Source organism: Xenopus laevis, chromosome 1L (assembly GCF_017654675.1).
Source record: "Xenopus laevis strain J_2021 chromosome 1L, Xenopus_laevis_v10.1, whole genome shotgun sequence".
NCBI classification, from domain to species: domain Eukaryota; kingdom Metazoa; phylum Chordata; class Amphibia; order Anura; family Pipidae; genus Xenopus; species Xenopus laevis.
In genome coordinates, this window is record NC_054371.1 from 47,550,808 (window position 1) to 47,567,125 (window position 16,318).

At 38.4% G+C, this 16,318-nt stretch overlaps 1 protein-coding gene across 2 annotated transcripts in view; it reads left to right on the top strand.

Moving 5' to 3' along the window:
• Positions 1–990: 990 nt before the first annotated feature.
• Positions 991–16,318, top strand: part of LOC108698788 — a 61,110-nt gene continuing 45,782 nt past the window's right edge. Inside the window, exons 1-4 of one of the 2 annotated variants that reach the window (XM_018230578.2) lie at positions 991–1,736; positions 5,499–5,688; positions 15,149–15,220; positions 15,472–15,588. In XM_018230578.2, the coding sequence (XP_018086067.1) occupies positions 5,554–5,688; positions 15,149–15,220; positions 15,472–15,588 (324 nt within the window). In that variant the 5' untranslated portion in view covers positions 991–1,736; positions 5,499–5,553. Of the gene's footprint in view, positions 1,737–5,498; positions 5,689–12,452; positions 12,657–15,148; positions 15,221–15,471; positions 15,589–16,318 lie in introns of those variants that run through there. The other variant, XM_018230588.2, reaches the window with a different exon arrangement.

A 16,318-nucleotide genomic window follows, 5' to 3' on the forward strand; every position in this document is an offset into this window, starting at 1 on the left:
TCTGTACTGTTTACCCCATAGACCCAGATTGAAAGGGCCCATATTGTTCACACCTCATACAAACTTCTGGAGGGGAAACCAACATTGTGTCACTGTATGAAGTTCAGTATGAAATGTTCATTTTAGGATGGTCCTGGTAGGTTCGCCGTCTCCTGCTTTCTGCCTGCCCTATACTGCATGTGTGCCATAATAACCTCCCTTATCCTCCCTAAGCCCAATTGCTTACCTTATACAGTGTTCCAGTGCTTCTGTCCAATGAAACTGCACCTCCCCAGGACCAGGGTACCTTTGTAGGAGCCCCCCAAAACATATATTGCATTAAGAAAAAGTGAATGCTAAACAATAAACTTATTTTTATGTACATTTGAACAGATAGACTTGGATCCACAGATTGGGAGGAAACCTTTGATAGCCTGTCTCTGTGATTGAGGGGACAAGTTCCTCACCCCTCCTAGACTCACAGTGTAATGCAACCCCTCTCTCACCTTGTTCCATTGTGAAGTGATGCATGCTGGGATTTGAAGCCCCTCTGCTTTCTACAGTTGAGGTGGTGCACAGATTCACTGAAAAGGGACTTCAAGATCCAGAATTCTTTACTTCACTGCTTAAATTTCACTTAAAGGAATAGTTCAGTGTGAAAATAAAAACTGGGTAAATAGATAGGCTGTGCAAAATAAAAAATGTTTCTAATATAGTTAGTTAGCCAAAAATGTAATGTATAAAGGCTGGAGTGAACAGATGTCTAATAAAACAGCCAGAATCCAACTTCCTGCTTTTCAGCTCTATAAGTCTGAGTTAGTCAGCGACTTGAAGGGGGGCCACATGGTACATTTCTGTTCAGTGAGTTTGTAATTGATCCTCAGCATTCAGCTCAGATTTAGAAGCAACAGATATGACCCATGTGGCACCCCCTCAAGTCTCTGATGAGTCTCTGAAGAGAGCTGCAAAGCAGGAAGTAGTGTTCTGACTGACATGTTATACATCAAATCACTCCAGCCTTTATACATTACATTTTTGGCTAACTTACTTAATCAGGTCATAGGGGTATTGCTCCAGTTGCTGCTGTGTGAGGCTCAACATTTGTGATAGTCCCTGGGGCCCTGCCTAATATATACTGTAGGTACAAAACTGAACACCAATGTTTGGTAGATTGGGGGGGGGGGTTGCTCTTAGAACACATGTGAATGAAGGTTTTGTTCCCAGACATTACCAGGCTTTATAGGAATTATGCGAGGGGTGCAGGCACATGTTACTGTCACTGAATTTAAAGAGCAAAACTTTTCCTCAGAGCATTTGTCCATGTGCCAATATGAAAGCAAGGACCTTTAACCCACAGGGATGGAAATGAAAAGCTGAATGTGTGAAAAGGAGCTCTTCTCAGACCACTGTTGCCCTTCAGGGTATTATGAGTTTCCATGGGGATGAATGCAGTTTGCTCAGCTCCAAGGCTGTAGTTCTCCTCCATCTGTCAGCTGGAAGCATCTGCACTCAACTCTTTCCCTTCACTGCTGCGCTGCGTCACAACTTCACTCCAGACTCCAGTTTGTTGCAGCGACTTGCAAACTGACATTTCAGCTAGCAGACCCAAAGTCAGCAGGATTCACAATACCATGGTGGGGGATCTAAATGTTTTCTACTGATCAAGAAACTGAGCAGCCTCAAACCTATTCCCGACACAGAATCTTGTAGGTGGGGGTGAGGAGGATAATAATTCAACTTATTACAGCATTTCAGAGGTAAGAAAGTTATATTCAACTATTCTTTAATGTCAGAACAACTAGCAGAGCAGTACCAGTCTGGCATTCTGCCTTTTTATTTTTTTGGGGTCATTATTTGTAATCTCTGGAGAACTTGTGCAGAGCTCCCATATGGGGCCCCATAACACTAAGGCGTCCCTTCACTAAACTTTCTACAAACCATCAATGCCTGTTACTCACAGGTTTACTAAAGTATTAGGCAGCAAATTTGTCTTGTGATAAATGGTGATAGATTCCCAAGCATAACAGTTAATATCTGAGTTATTTCTTGACACTGCAATAAATCTGATATTTTTTTGGTGCCACTGCAAATAACCATTTCTATGAATAGTTCATATAGAATAGTATTTATTGGCAGTTTATGAATGTATTATTAAGTGTAATTATGGCCAATGAAACAATATAAGTAATCGGTTATATATAATCAATTCACCAATAATGCATTTCTAGGTATCATTCTTCATCAATGGATGAAGAATGATACTTGCATTAAAAAAAACTTACATCTCTCCAAATGTACAATTACTGGCATCTCTAGGTGGCAATAAAAAATGGCAACAATTGTATCTTTAATTGGTGATAGTCTAAAGTAAGCCATGCACAAAAGCTTTCCAGAAAATCTGCAGTGACAGACATTTTTGCAATTTTGCAAACCAGCTCTGGAATTTTTTCTGACACAAGACATTATTGCCATCTATCACACTTTAGTAAATGAGTGTCCAGGTTACAGGCCCCTTCAGTATTAGTCCACCGGTCTCCTAATCCACCCAACCACACCACTTGATGCCCAAACCCTGCCCATTTGTCAGTAAGATCCACATCCCCAAAACACTCAATGACATCTTTACTGATTGGGGCCCCATTCCCTCTTCTATAGGGTCATTGACTGCTATACTGACTGATATACTCCCCCTGATGGTGTCCCTGAACATACTAACAGAGGATGCAGAGGATAATCAAATAAAAACCACACCAGATGCAAATTGAAGTTGGAAATATACCTACAGATAACACATATTTAACATTTATACAACAATATCTGCTCATTTACACTCAATATGACCTAAGGATACAACAATAGATGTAAAGGTTGAGGTTCCTGAATGGTATCTTTATCTGTGGCCATTCTGCTGACGATCTATCAAACAAACGATCATATTTGTGGAAGTCTTCATTTTAATGATTCATCATTCTATATTTTGAACAGGATCATCATCAGTAATCATAAGGACCCCTACTACTGCTTATTTGTTTGTTTTTTTAGTAATTTAGCTTTTTAATCCGCAGTTCTCCAGTGTGCAGTTTCAACAATCTGGTTGCTAGGATCCAAATTACCATAGAAACCATGCACTGATTTGAATATCAGTAGGAGAGGGCGTTAATATTAATATTCTTAATATTATTAAAAGTTAATATTCTAAAACATACATAAAGTTAACTTAAAGGTGAACCACCCCTTTAAGACCCTTAAATCAAAATTTGGAATAAAGCATTCCTGGGCCAGCACTTCCCTTGGTAAAACAAGTGTCTTTTTATTTCATTTCACACATCACAGTGCTCCAACGTTTCGGTCCCTCTTGGGACCTTTCTCAAGGATAGTGTACAGTGTGCAATAAAACTTTATATAGTGATCACAATACAAAATGGCGCCAAAGTGACCTCATAGGGTTTAACAATTCGTAACCAATAGTGTTCCATCTAATTTACATACAATCAATTAGTGCATGTGTTAAAAATTGCAGTAAAAATGTTTTTTAAAATTTTTACTTAAATATGTGCAATATACCGTGTTATCAGTAGGTGTCCCAATCTGCTCAATAAAAAATCTTAAAAGCGGTGCATGTTTCATCCTATGAAATAAAAACATAACAAAATACTATGTTACAACAATTTGTCCACATACTGCTTGCCAAATATGTTTCCATTTTATAGAAACCCATTATTTACTTTGCAACATACGTATCTATTTAATAAACCACTTCAAACGGATGTTTAATCTAAAGAATAAATACTCTCAGTTCTATGGTGTTTTAAGTTAGGAAGCAGTTGTACGCGGTTTGCCCATTTAACCCCTTTGGTGCTATACAATCTAATGTATGGATCCAGAAGGCCTCTCTACGTAATAGCTCATTTTCAATATCACCCCCTCTCGGCCTAGGTCTAACTACATCAATAGGCATGCACCTAAATGCTGATGCATCATGCTTGTATTCAGCCCAGTGCTTTGCCACTGGCTGTTGTGCGATATCCTGCTTCTTTTTGCCTTCCTTAGTTACAACCTTTCTATCTGGATCTAGGGCAGCTCGAATGCTTGCCCTATGCATGGCTATCCTCTCCTTTAGCTGCCTTACCGTCTTCCCACAATATATTAACCCACATGGGCACTTTATGATATATATAACCATTGTTGTTTCACATGTCATCCTATATTTCACCCTATATTTCTTTCCTGTGTGGGGATGTGTAAAATGTGTTCCCAATATAAGGCTGCTACACATCACGCAGCCCTTACATTTGAACACACCAGGTTTTGGACTTAAGAAGTTTTCTTTTTCCTTCTCGACATACTTATCTATTGGGTCTGATGGGCTCAATTGTTCCTTGAGGTTCCTCGCCCTGGAATAGCCAAATTTAGTACGTCTTGGGACTTTTTTCATTAATTGCTCATCTGTTGTTATAATGTCCCAGTTTTTAAGGACACTCCGTCTCACATTCTCACTGTTGGGATTATATCTGCTTATATAATACATCTCCTGTTTGTCCATATACTTGTTTTTACATGCGTCCACCCCATTACTTATATCTTTCTCTGTCATTGCCATTATCCGATCCATCTGTTCCACCCATCTAATAGTGTCTTGAATCAATTTCCGTGGGTAACCCCTTTCCAAAAATTTATTACCCATCAGCTGTAAATCTTGCTTTCGCTTTTCAATATCACTATTTATTCGGACTACCCGCAACATCTGAGATTTAGGTAGTGAATTGAGTAAGTGCTTAGGGTGATGACTTTTATAATGGAGTACAGTGTTTCGATATGTCGCTTTTGTATTGAATACATGTTCGTAACCCCTCTCTGTCCTTATATACAGTTACATCCAAAAAGTGTATCTCCTGTTGACTATAATTCACCGTCAATCTCACTGGTGTCTGGAGACTATTTAGCTCTCTCACAAAGATATTCAACTCCTCCTCTGAGCCCAACCAAATAAAGAAAACATCATCGATAAAGCGCCTATAAAAGGCGACATATCGTTTAAATAATTGATGTCCATATATATTATTTGTTTCATAGTCCCACATAAAAGAATTTGCATAAGCTGGGGCTACTCTTGATCCCATTGCTGTCCCCTGACATTGAATGTAAAATTGCTTTTCAAACTTAAAATAATTTTTATGCAATATAAACTCCAATAGGGACAATATGAATTATATTATACTGTATATATATATATATATATAGATATATATTATATATTATAGCTATATATTATAAACATTGTGTAAACAGCAGAGAGAGGTGACTAGCTTGCTGCTCCCCAATTGTTGTTGTGGAATAACCCTATTATCTAATAGCTGCTGGTTCAAACAACAGGGGGACCATTATGTACCATGCCTTTGAAAGATTATTTATATTCTGCCATTGGTTACCTTTTAAAGTTTATGAAGAACTTTTATTATATGCTACAATTATTTATAATTAAATATAATTCAATATAATACATTTACGTTGTTTTTCAGGCCACTTCATTCTAGCTGAGATTTGGAGGTGAAGCTCAGTTTACTGAAGAAGAGTATGGAGGGTATTCGAAGAAGCTCCACAGCTAATGTGTGCCACAGAAAGAGGAGTGAAGTGAAGCTGAAAGTCTTCAAGGAAAACACCATGATTGGCATACATAGATGTTACACTTCCTCTGGAAGACTGCGGATGGTTAGTGTCTTTTACATTACATTTTGATTTGCTTTTGGGCTATAATGTACCTTCCTGATTATTACATGTCTCCAATTTGTTCTGTGACCAGAGTTGTATTTAGATTTAGTGCTTCGCTATGCACCCTTCTCTCAGCAATCACTATTTTTGCTATTCTGCACATGCTGCGATTGCAGAGACACTCCCTCCACCCTCAGTTCCATTGCTGAATTTAGCCACAAGTATCTAATGGCAGGGTTGGGGGGGATTGCTGGGGCATTTTTTATGTCCTTTTTTTAGTTTACCAAGGATTGCTCCCATAAAGCTGCTGCCCTAAGCTTGGGCCTATATGGTTAATATGGCCCTGTGACAGTCTCAAGATATTAGGCCACAGGTTTAGTGCATTTAAAAGATATATTGATCTCAGAACTTCTCATTTATATAAGGAATAACTTACTTTTTATTGTAAACAATTAGGAAATTCAATTTGCATCAGGGATCTTTAATAAATCTGCCTATAGGGGAACTATAGTGAAAATTAAGTTAATATAAACTTCATCCAGTGGAAACAAGAGACCTTATAATTATAATAAAAGAAAAATTGAATACAATCTCTGAAAAGAGTTATTCTTTATTATTCCCTTCTCATCAATCTATCTTCCTGCAGGAGTCAGAGTCAGATTTTTATTGACAAATAGGTCACACGCATTGGTGTGTTCTCTGCTGTATCTGTAATAGAACTAACTGTTTCAAAATAAACAACGCTGACACAAAGCTGATTGTAGAGAGACAGATTGCTGATAGGGGGATCAGCAATCTGGTTGCTAAGATCCAAATTACCCTAGCAACCATGCACTGATTTGAGTAAGAGACTGGAATATGAATAGTTGGGGTAAAAATGCATTTGCTGTTGTAAATATACTTGGAACTATGGCTGAATCACAGATACATACATTTTTATCTATAACCTTTGTTATGAGCTAAGAGGGCCCTAACGAAACATTGGAATCCAAGGGTGGGCTTAACTAGAAAAGTCTGACATCCACGGGTTACTGCAAACAGGGCAGCAAAATAGAACATTTTTTAATATGTCTTGTTGGTGCATTTAATTTATGTTAGCACATTATGTTATGTTGGCAATGATTTATTACAACAAATCTCGTAGTTCCTGAATGTTTGTTTACATATTGGCATTCAACAAGGGTGCAAAATTGTTCATTGGAATTGTTAGATAGTCATTGGTTTATGTGCTTTAAGTTAATGGCAAATAGATCACTTTGTCCACTTGTGTATATACGCCAACGGAGAAAAGCTGATCCACTGCCTTCTGCATGTCTGTATATGTGTGTGTGCTGACAGGTAAGAGATCAGCCAGTAAACACACACACCAGATTTTGGCATGAAAAGGCATACTTTTGTTCTTCTTGTATGTGTGTGCACTCCTATGAATAGGAAAAGCACACACAGAGTGGATATCATTGCAAAAATGCATACTTTTTTCTCATTTTAATTGTCTGTGTGTGTGATAATAATCCATGTTTCATAAGCCTTAGGGCCACGGCACATGCTGCTATATCAGGAGATTAATCGCCCATTGACAAATCGCTTCTTCTTCGGGCGTCTAATGTCCCTGAACTGCCTTCCCACCGGCTAGAATGTAAATCACCTGCGGGATGGCAGTCAGATCGCTTCCTCGTGAGGCAACTTCAGGCTACTTTGTAAAAGAAGCGCTCCGAGTGCCATCCCGCCGGCGATTTACATTGTAGCCGGCAGGAAGGCAGTTCGGTGTGCGTGTGATAACAATCCATGTTTAATAAGCCTTAGGGCCAGGACAAACGCTGCTATTTGGGGAGATTAGTCGGCCATCGACAAATCACTTCTTCTTCAGGGGAGTAATCTCTCCGAACTGCCTTCCCGCCGACTAGAATGTAAATCGCCGGTGGGATGACAGTCGGATCGATTCCTCATGAAGCAACTGCAGGTGACTTTGGAAAATGAAGCGCTCCGAGTGCCATCCCACCGGCGATTTAGATTCTAGCCGGCGGGAACGGAGTTCGAGGAGATTAGTTGCCTGAAGAAGAAGCGATTTGTCGATGGCCGACTAATCTCCCCAAATAGCAGCGTGTGTCCTGGCCCTAATCTCCACAAATAGCAGCATTTCCCCTTAGCATTTCCACATCGAAATGCGTTCTGTGTGTGTGGACAGGCTGATTCGTGCCTGACAATACACACAAATGCAGGGAGTAGGGGAAGTGGATCTACTTTTCTCCACTAAGAAAATGACTGGTATCCAATTAGTCAAAAGAGGAAACTGTAAAAGTAGATAACAGCATGTGACATTGTATTTTATTTGATATCATAGTGAAATGTAAACTACATATAACTACATATATAGTTCTGCACTACAACAATACCCAGGTTCTACTACTGTAAGTACAACAGTCTTGTGATGGCAGCGTTCAAGCAAGATCTGTGCCAGTGGTGCCCTCCACTTAACAAAACCATTGTTTAGTGATTCACATGAATTATTACATAGAAATTGAAAGTGTGTCTAGACAGAATGGCCCAAGAATAAGGATATCATAGAAGTGTTCCATAGATGTGCAGTAGATCTGCCAGGGTATGTTTGTTTTATTGTTTAAATTATTTCGCTTATAAAGGTTGTCAGGCATTTAGACTAATCTTCTCTCCTAAGAATGGGATTAAAATAATCCATACCATGGCTGAGAAGAATTGTATAAACGAAAGAGGAGTATATGCTTGGCAAGGACTATTTCAATACTGATTTAGTGACATTGCAGAGAACTCTAGAAAGAGACTTCGAAGAGTGGTGGTAGCAGCTAGGAACTGCTAGGAACAGGTCTTTGAGAGAATTTTAGAGATAACCTGAGAGTTGGAGATCATAGGAGATGAAATGGGGGACAGTTGTCATAGATCCTTACCTTTGCTTGCTGGCTTCCGAGTAGTGGCCTCAGGGTCTGCTACACAATTTTTATCTGCTACACAATGATTATAAACCTAGTTAGTCCCCTTAGTAGACTCAGATATGATAACTTCACTAAAAGCAAACCCAGATTCTGCGAAACCCTGGTATAAAATAATTGTATTTATTTCCGATATATATTTTTATTTATGTTTTTGTATTGAAATCTTGGCACATATAAATTTCCTAGGCAATCAGCTTCACAATTAAATAGTCAGACAGACTTTTTGTTATTATGAAAGAGATGTCACACCAGCTTGATAGAAATCTTTTTGTAGGGAAGCTGGTAATGCATTCTGCCACACAAGTTTCTTTGCTATTCTTTATGGAAGCTCTATTGTCCATTCCAGTTATAAATCAGAAAGTCAGTGGTGCTGTTTCATTAATGAACAATTACACCACATTTCAAACGAACCTATCAGTCTGCCGGGCACTTCTACCGACATCATAATGGCTGCATTCAATTCCTAACCAAGATCTTGCTAAAGTCTGTAGCACACCATGTGCAGATAAAGGCTGCAACCACCCCATATGTGCTTATATGTGTGCAATTCACCTGTCAGACTCCTTTCCTGTCAATGTGCAAACATAACAGGTGAGAGGGGGATGAATCTGCTTTTCCAATGGTGGAGAGAACATAGCCTTAATTGTATAGTAGTAGTAGTAGTTTCCAAGATTTCCCAGTAAGATTTGCTGTTTGTAGTGCTTCTTTCAGACTTCTGTTGAATCGCTCGATTTCTCCATTTGCTTGTGGGTAATATACTGAAGATTTCCTATGCACAATATTCTCTCTCTCAGAAACGATTCAAACTCATATGAGACAAACTGTGGTCCGTTGTCTGATATTAACTCCTTTGGATTACCTTCTCTGCTGAAGACTGTAGACAGAAATGTTATTAATGTAGCTGATGTTATATGAGAAACAAATGTAATTTCAGGTCATTTACTGTAAAAGTCTATCAAGGTTATAGCAAATCTACAATCTATAGGAGCATCTGTAAAAGGACGCACAATATCAATAGCAAGTTTTTCCCATGCTGAATCAGGGAATGGTATTGGTTTTACATCTGGTCTCAACTTAACTTTGTGTACAAAGTTCTTTGCACAACCCATTGAAGTGTTGCTTTGTGGTGACATTTTAGACACTGGCTGTGTCGCAGGCACTGGTGCTGTAGTAATGAGACCATCAATTAATTGTAGGTTTAATGCAGCAAAGAGATCCCTTCCAAGTATAGCAGTACCCTTATTCACAATGTAAAAGTCACATTTTGCAGTATTTGATTCAAATTGTACAGTCACTGGCAAGCAACCAAGCACAGGGATTGGATCCTTTAAGTAAATGACCAGTTTCAGGGCAGGTGCAACAAGCGGATCTTTTGCAATGTATTTCAAGAAAATATCCTGTGGTAGTGCATATAAACTTGTCTGGAATAAATGTACCATCTTTAGCCACACTTAATACTGTAACATTTGTGTAGTGACTTCATGAACATCTTTAGCAGAACTACGGCAGATCTTAGCAAAATGTCCTACTTTTGTGCATTTGCGACACCGTTTAGCTTTTGCAGGACATATTACATGATTTGCAGTGTGTTGTGTTGAACCACAGCGAAAGCAGTATTTTCTATTTGTATTTGCTGTATGGTTTTGCATTGTAGATGAATACCTTTCCTTAGCAGTGTATTTTGCCTGTGACTGTGCATTATCAGTGCTGAATTCACAGTCTGTACATTCCCAGCAGTTCCCTGACTGAGAGTTTTAGCCTCTTTCTCAATTTGGCTAGCAACTGCTCTAGGAGCAGTCTCTCTCTAATGCGAGGTGAGTTTGTTTTTTCCACTATTTGGTCTCTTAGCATTTCATCTGTTAGATTCCCAAACTCACAGGTAACAACCAGCTCTCTCAAAGCTGCTACAAATTGTTCTGTGGATTCGCCATTACATTGTCCACGTTGGTGGAATTTAAATTTTTTAGCAACCACATTTACTCTTGGCACGAAAAGGTTCTTTATAGCAGTAAGAGCAGTTTCATAAGTATCATCAGGTAATGGTAATGTATAGAATATACGCTGTCCCTCTGCTCCCAGGCAGTGAATAAGTAAAGCACGCTTTCTAGCAGCAGAAATCTCCTCTTGGTCAGCAGCAATAATGTAGTTTTCAAACATACGGATCCAAGCAGTAAAAGGTATGGTAGGCTCACCAGGGTTTGGAAGAAAAGGTGCAGGCTGCTGCAGAGTTAGAAGATTCATCTCATCGTCAATGTGTTATGTTTTGGGTAGCCAAGGATGAGTAGAGTAAAACAGTGCTTTACAGTATTGTTTTAAACCCTTGGTACCCCAGAGATTCAACTATAAGCAGTCAATGACTATCAAGGGTTGCTGGGAGTTGTAATGCAACCACAGTTGGTGGTCAGCAGTTTAGACATTTCCATACCAAAGTTTTTCTTTAAAAAGCAAAAGTTAAAGGAACCTGTTATGTTTTGGGTAGCCGAGGATGAGTAGAGTATAACAGTGCTTTATTAGCAGGCTCATGCAGACATTACACAACAGTAACTTTCACTTTCACTTTTAAGCTGTCAGCAAGTATGCACAGTATAAGTCTGGGCACAGTGACATCTAAATGCCATTTGTATAAACACCACAGAACAGTAACATCAAAAAATGAAAGTGTTTTAAAGTAATGAAAATATAATGTACTGTGGTGCTGCTCTAGTACAACTGGAAATGGAAATGGTAACAGAAATGTTGGTTAGCCATGGGGGCAGCCATTCAAAGCTGAAAAGGGAGAAAAGGCAAAGGATACACAGTAGATAACAGATAAGCTCTGTAGCATACAATGGGATTCTGCAGAACTCATTTGTAATCTACTGTGTATCCTGTGTTTGAATGGCTATCCTGTGTTTGAAAACTACACAGCAGCTTGTTTATATAAACTATATTTGCATTTCTGAAACACCAGTTTTACCAGCGCAGAGCAACAGTACGTTACTTTGTCATTCCTTTAAACCACTAGAATTTTTTGGTGTTACTGTTCCTTTAAATGCTCTTCATTTTTAATTAATTACAGTCAACATAATTATAGCTAGCATTATCATCCCTCATTTTTTCCAGCACCTTAAACTGTAAATGCCCTGACTGTGTACCACTTACGTGCCATGGCATCCCATCGTTTATATCAATGCATGTTACTGCGGCTGTTCTTCTCCCTGCTTGGCACTTGGTTGTGTACAAAGTGCAATGCGTAAGCCCTTCTGGCAGTTATGTTTGTAAAGACACAATAATGTAAGGGAATGTCATTATCCAAGGCAAATCATTGTGACTGACTGAGTGGCAGCTCTAATGAATGGTGGGAGGGAGCATGTAATTGTAGGAAGCCAATTCTTCCCTCCCGGGGACAATACAAACAGGTAAGAGTATGTGTTGCTAGGAGCACAGCAGCTTGGCATCCACTAAATGCTGAGCAGGTGAAAAACTTTCATTACTTGTTAGGAATAGCTGAAGGAGCACACCAACCGGATTGACTAGATGGTGCCAAAAATTCCAGTTGATCACCACCTACACAAAAACAAATGGCTGCAACATTTAAAACATCTATAAAATAAGACTTTGACTACCCTTCATCATGCTGATACCATCACCTGGAATTTGCTTTGGAGAGTCCTAAGGAAGATGCGTTATGCAGAAGGTCTTGAATGGACTTTAGAGAGGCAAATTATAAAGTCACATTTTATAAATACACCTGGAATGCTCATAATTACAACTAGAATTTTTTTTTAAAAAATTTTTTTTTGCTGTTTTTATTCTTTGGACATTTTAGACAAATTGGCTATTTGCTTATGGAACCAAACGAGATGCTCCATGGTTTCTGAAATATAGGAAATGTTTCTTCAGTGAGTGGTATTTTATGTTCTATCTTTCATGCCAGAAGTTAAATAATTTGCTGTAAGCTAACACACGAAAATGTGGACCCTCTACATGAAAGGACCCACACCTAGAAAATCAATTGAGAAAGTAAGTGGAAACTGAGGAGAGCCGTGTCTAATCCTATGAGTACTATTATCAGTGTACCTAATTCTTTGTTTCACCTGTTATGCTCTTCTCTTAACACCGCATCAGAGGGAAAATATATCCTATTTATGAGAGAGAGAGAGAGAGAGAGAGAGAGAGAGAGAGAGAGAGATACATACTAAAGGGAAAATAATGTGAATACAATAAAAAAAGAGTAACCCTTTTTATTTGCTGCTCAATGCCATATCAATGCCATATCTTTTTTACTGATTACATCGAGGGAACCCTCTTTCTAAATGAGCTGCAGCATACATACATAGGTGCTGTGCCACTGGCTGGGGTCGGGGGATGGAGCTAATCAATGGGAAGTTTGCAAGTTGGTAATTAGAAGTTTATATATTTTGTATCTTGTATACTTAGACCTGGGATACCAGAGGGGTGATACAGACACAAACCTTGGGCAATGCAATATGATTCAGTGAAATACTGTATAATCATATTAATTATCAGTCAGGACCACCACTCATCTCCATGCAGCTGCAATTTCTGTTACACCCCCACCCTGTGCTATGTAAGAAGTACAATATTTAAAGATATTTTTTTTTCCTTAGACGTTCCTCGCCATTCAGTTGTCTGGTGCAACAACAAGCCTTATGGATTCAGATTTTTTTACCCTAAATCCATTATTTCATTGTTGCTATTATTTCACATACTTCCATGTGGAAAGTGCAAATATTGCTGCCATGGGTCCCTTCGCTATATAGTTTAATTGACAGTGTCATATATAAAGGTCTTTCTGTCTTGGTCCCAAACACTTATGTTCCCAGTATATCCCAGTTTCTTAACTGCCCTCCCATTTCTATCAACTCATATTCACCAACCTCTCTATGTGGGGGTCGCTTGAAAGATTTTGTTCTCATTTTCTGTGCTTAAAGACCTAATAATTTGGTTTTATGTACCCCTATAGCTATTCCCTTGTCCATCTGCCTTAAAAAGGCGTCCTGTGCTCAAGGATCCATATAATCTCCCAGCTCACAGCCAGGTGCATAACAACAGAGGAAGCAGACCCTGAGGCTGCAGGGACTCCATGAGGCCCTTATTCATATCGAGTTTCAATAAATATTGGTAATACAGGTCAACCATTAGACATGTTGGGGGCCTGAAAAATAATTTGTGCTGAGGCTCAGGAATATCTAGTTACGCCACTGCTTACAGCATTGTATAATACATTTCCTTCTTTAATATGAGTCATTGTTTGCCATCAGATTGCAACAGTTGCAAGAACAGAGGCCAGTTCATTTACATCCATTTTAGAAACAGGTTGCTTTTTGAAAGTAAATATATAGTATGTGTAAACTGACTTAGTAGATAAGGTCTATATAACTAGCATTAGATAAGGAAGCATTGTTTTATTAACACCTGCTGCAAAGAAAGAATGTTTGTTTTAACCATGTGCATATGTCAAAACTCAACAAAAATCAGTCTGGGTATATCCAACTTAAAATTGACTTTAAATTCAAATTAAATCCCTATTGGGGAGTAGATCCCATTACATATTTTTAAATGAAACAATATGCTTGATACATTTTCAAAGATAATTCTTCAAAAAAGCTCCTTTGCCTTATTTTATAGGCCTTTTGAGGTTATATATTTTACTGCATGTTCTGAGCAGTTCTTGTCTTCATATTTGAATACAGTACCAGCATGGGGTGTGCAATACTCACTCATGTCATCACTGCACTTCATTTAAACAGTACTTTTGGGGGTCGGGTGGCACAATTGCTGCAGTCATAAACAAGGAAGGAGGCAGAAATACTAGCTGACGCTCAGCATGTTGGATGTCATGTTTCTAAAATAAACAATAAATAACAAACAAAGGAGGATTTAATATTAATGCGTATGTGACATTTCTGTAGCATCTAATGGTATTCTGTAATTGTTGTTTGTTAAAGGGGCCCTCCCCTTCCTAATGGAAGAAAATATTATTCTAAGCAACTTCCCAATATACATTCCTTTAACATTTGCAGTGGTTTTAAAATGATTTGTAATTGTAATTGTAATGGTTGTTTGTTTATCCCTTTCTGTTCTCTGGATCTGACTCTTAAAACAATTTAAAATAAGTCAGCTCTTCTTCAGGTCTGTTATTCATCTGGCTTGCAACACTGTTTCAAAACCAGGAGTGCAAAGAATATAGACAGACATATATTGCTTTTAATCGCTATTACATTTTGAAATACCTTTAAAACCACTGAAGACATTTAATTAATGTATACTGGAAAGTCGTTTAGAATTATATTTTCTTTCACTGTACAAAAACCAAATTTTTTGATTGTCATGGGCAACTAGACCTATGCAACATTTGCATTTAATTACATTACTAGAGTATAGATAATTGAACTTACTGGTACTATAGTAGATATTAGTATAATTGTTCATTGATTTGCTTGGAAAATAGATTCATATTGAAAATATAACACACATTTTGTGTTTTACAGGAAAAGAAAGAAACTGTTGCCTTCCCTCCTATCAGTAAAATCCCAAATGCCACCTTATCAGGAATGCCAAGGGTAAGAGAATCTTCTTCTTTTCCCAATATTTCCCTTGTTAATTTCGCCACTTGATTTAGGCCAACAAGAAATAGATCAGATCAAACAGGCCATATAGAGTCTGTCGGTTTTATGCTCTGACAGATCGACTCTTGTGCAATCTCCCAGTTAATGATCACTTAGAATGATCACTTCAGGCCCAGTTTGTATTGCATGACAAATCACATTTATTTATACAAAAATGTGCAACTCTTTTTTTTTTTATATTACAGTCGAGGAGCTGGAGTGGACAAGTAAATCCCAAATCTGTTCAACAAATGTTCTTTTCCATGGCGATTTCTGACACTCAGAAGGCGCTGCAGAGAAACAACAGTCTGAGAGATGTCAGCGTGAGTATAAGGGAGGGGTGTGTGTCAGGATTTGTTCTCTCACTGAACCAGCAACGTTTACTGTTGCTGTGCTCCTAAACAGCATTTATTTTGAAGTATTGACTGGTCAGCCTCAGGCAAAATTAACAAAAGCTCTCTGTCTTCTTGATGAATCACTAATTCTTTTAGATACTACAGCTAAGAGATCCCTTATACGGAAACCTGTTTTGCACTAATTCTTTTAGATACTACAGCTAAGGGATCCCTTATACGGAAACCTGTTTTGCAGAAAGCTCAGAATTACAGGAAGACCATATCCCATAAAGCTGATCTTCAGCGAAAAAAATTTCTGTTTTTAAAAATGATTTCCTTTTTCTCTGCATTAATAAAACAGCACATCGTGCCAAGGTGCACAAATTCATGTTGGTGATGAAACAAACCTTTTGGGTTTATTTAGGGGCAGATTTACTAAGGGTCGAATATCGAGGGTTAATTAACCCTCGATATTCGACCAGGAGCTAAAATCGTTCGACTTCGAATATCGAAGTCGAACGATTTAGCGCAAATCCTGCGATCGAACGATCGAAGGATTATTCGTTCGATCGAACTATTAAATCCTTCGAATCGAACGATTCGAAGGATTTTAATCCAACGATCGAAGGAATATCCTTCAATCAAAAAAACGCAGGCAAGCCTATGGGGACCTTCCCCATAGGCTAACATTGAGTTCGGTAGCTTTTAGCTGCCGAAC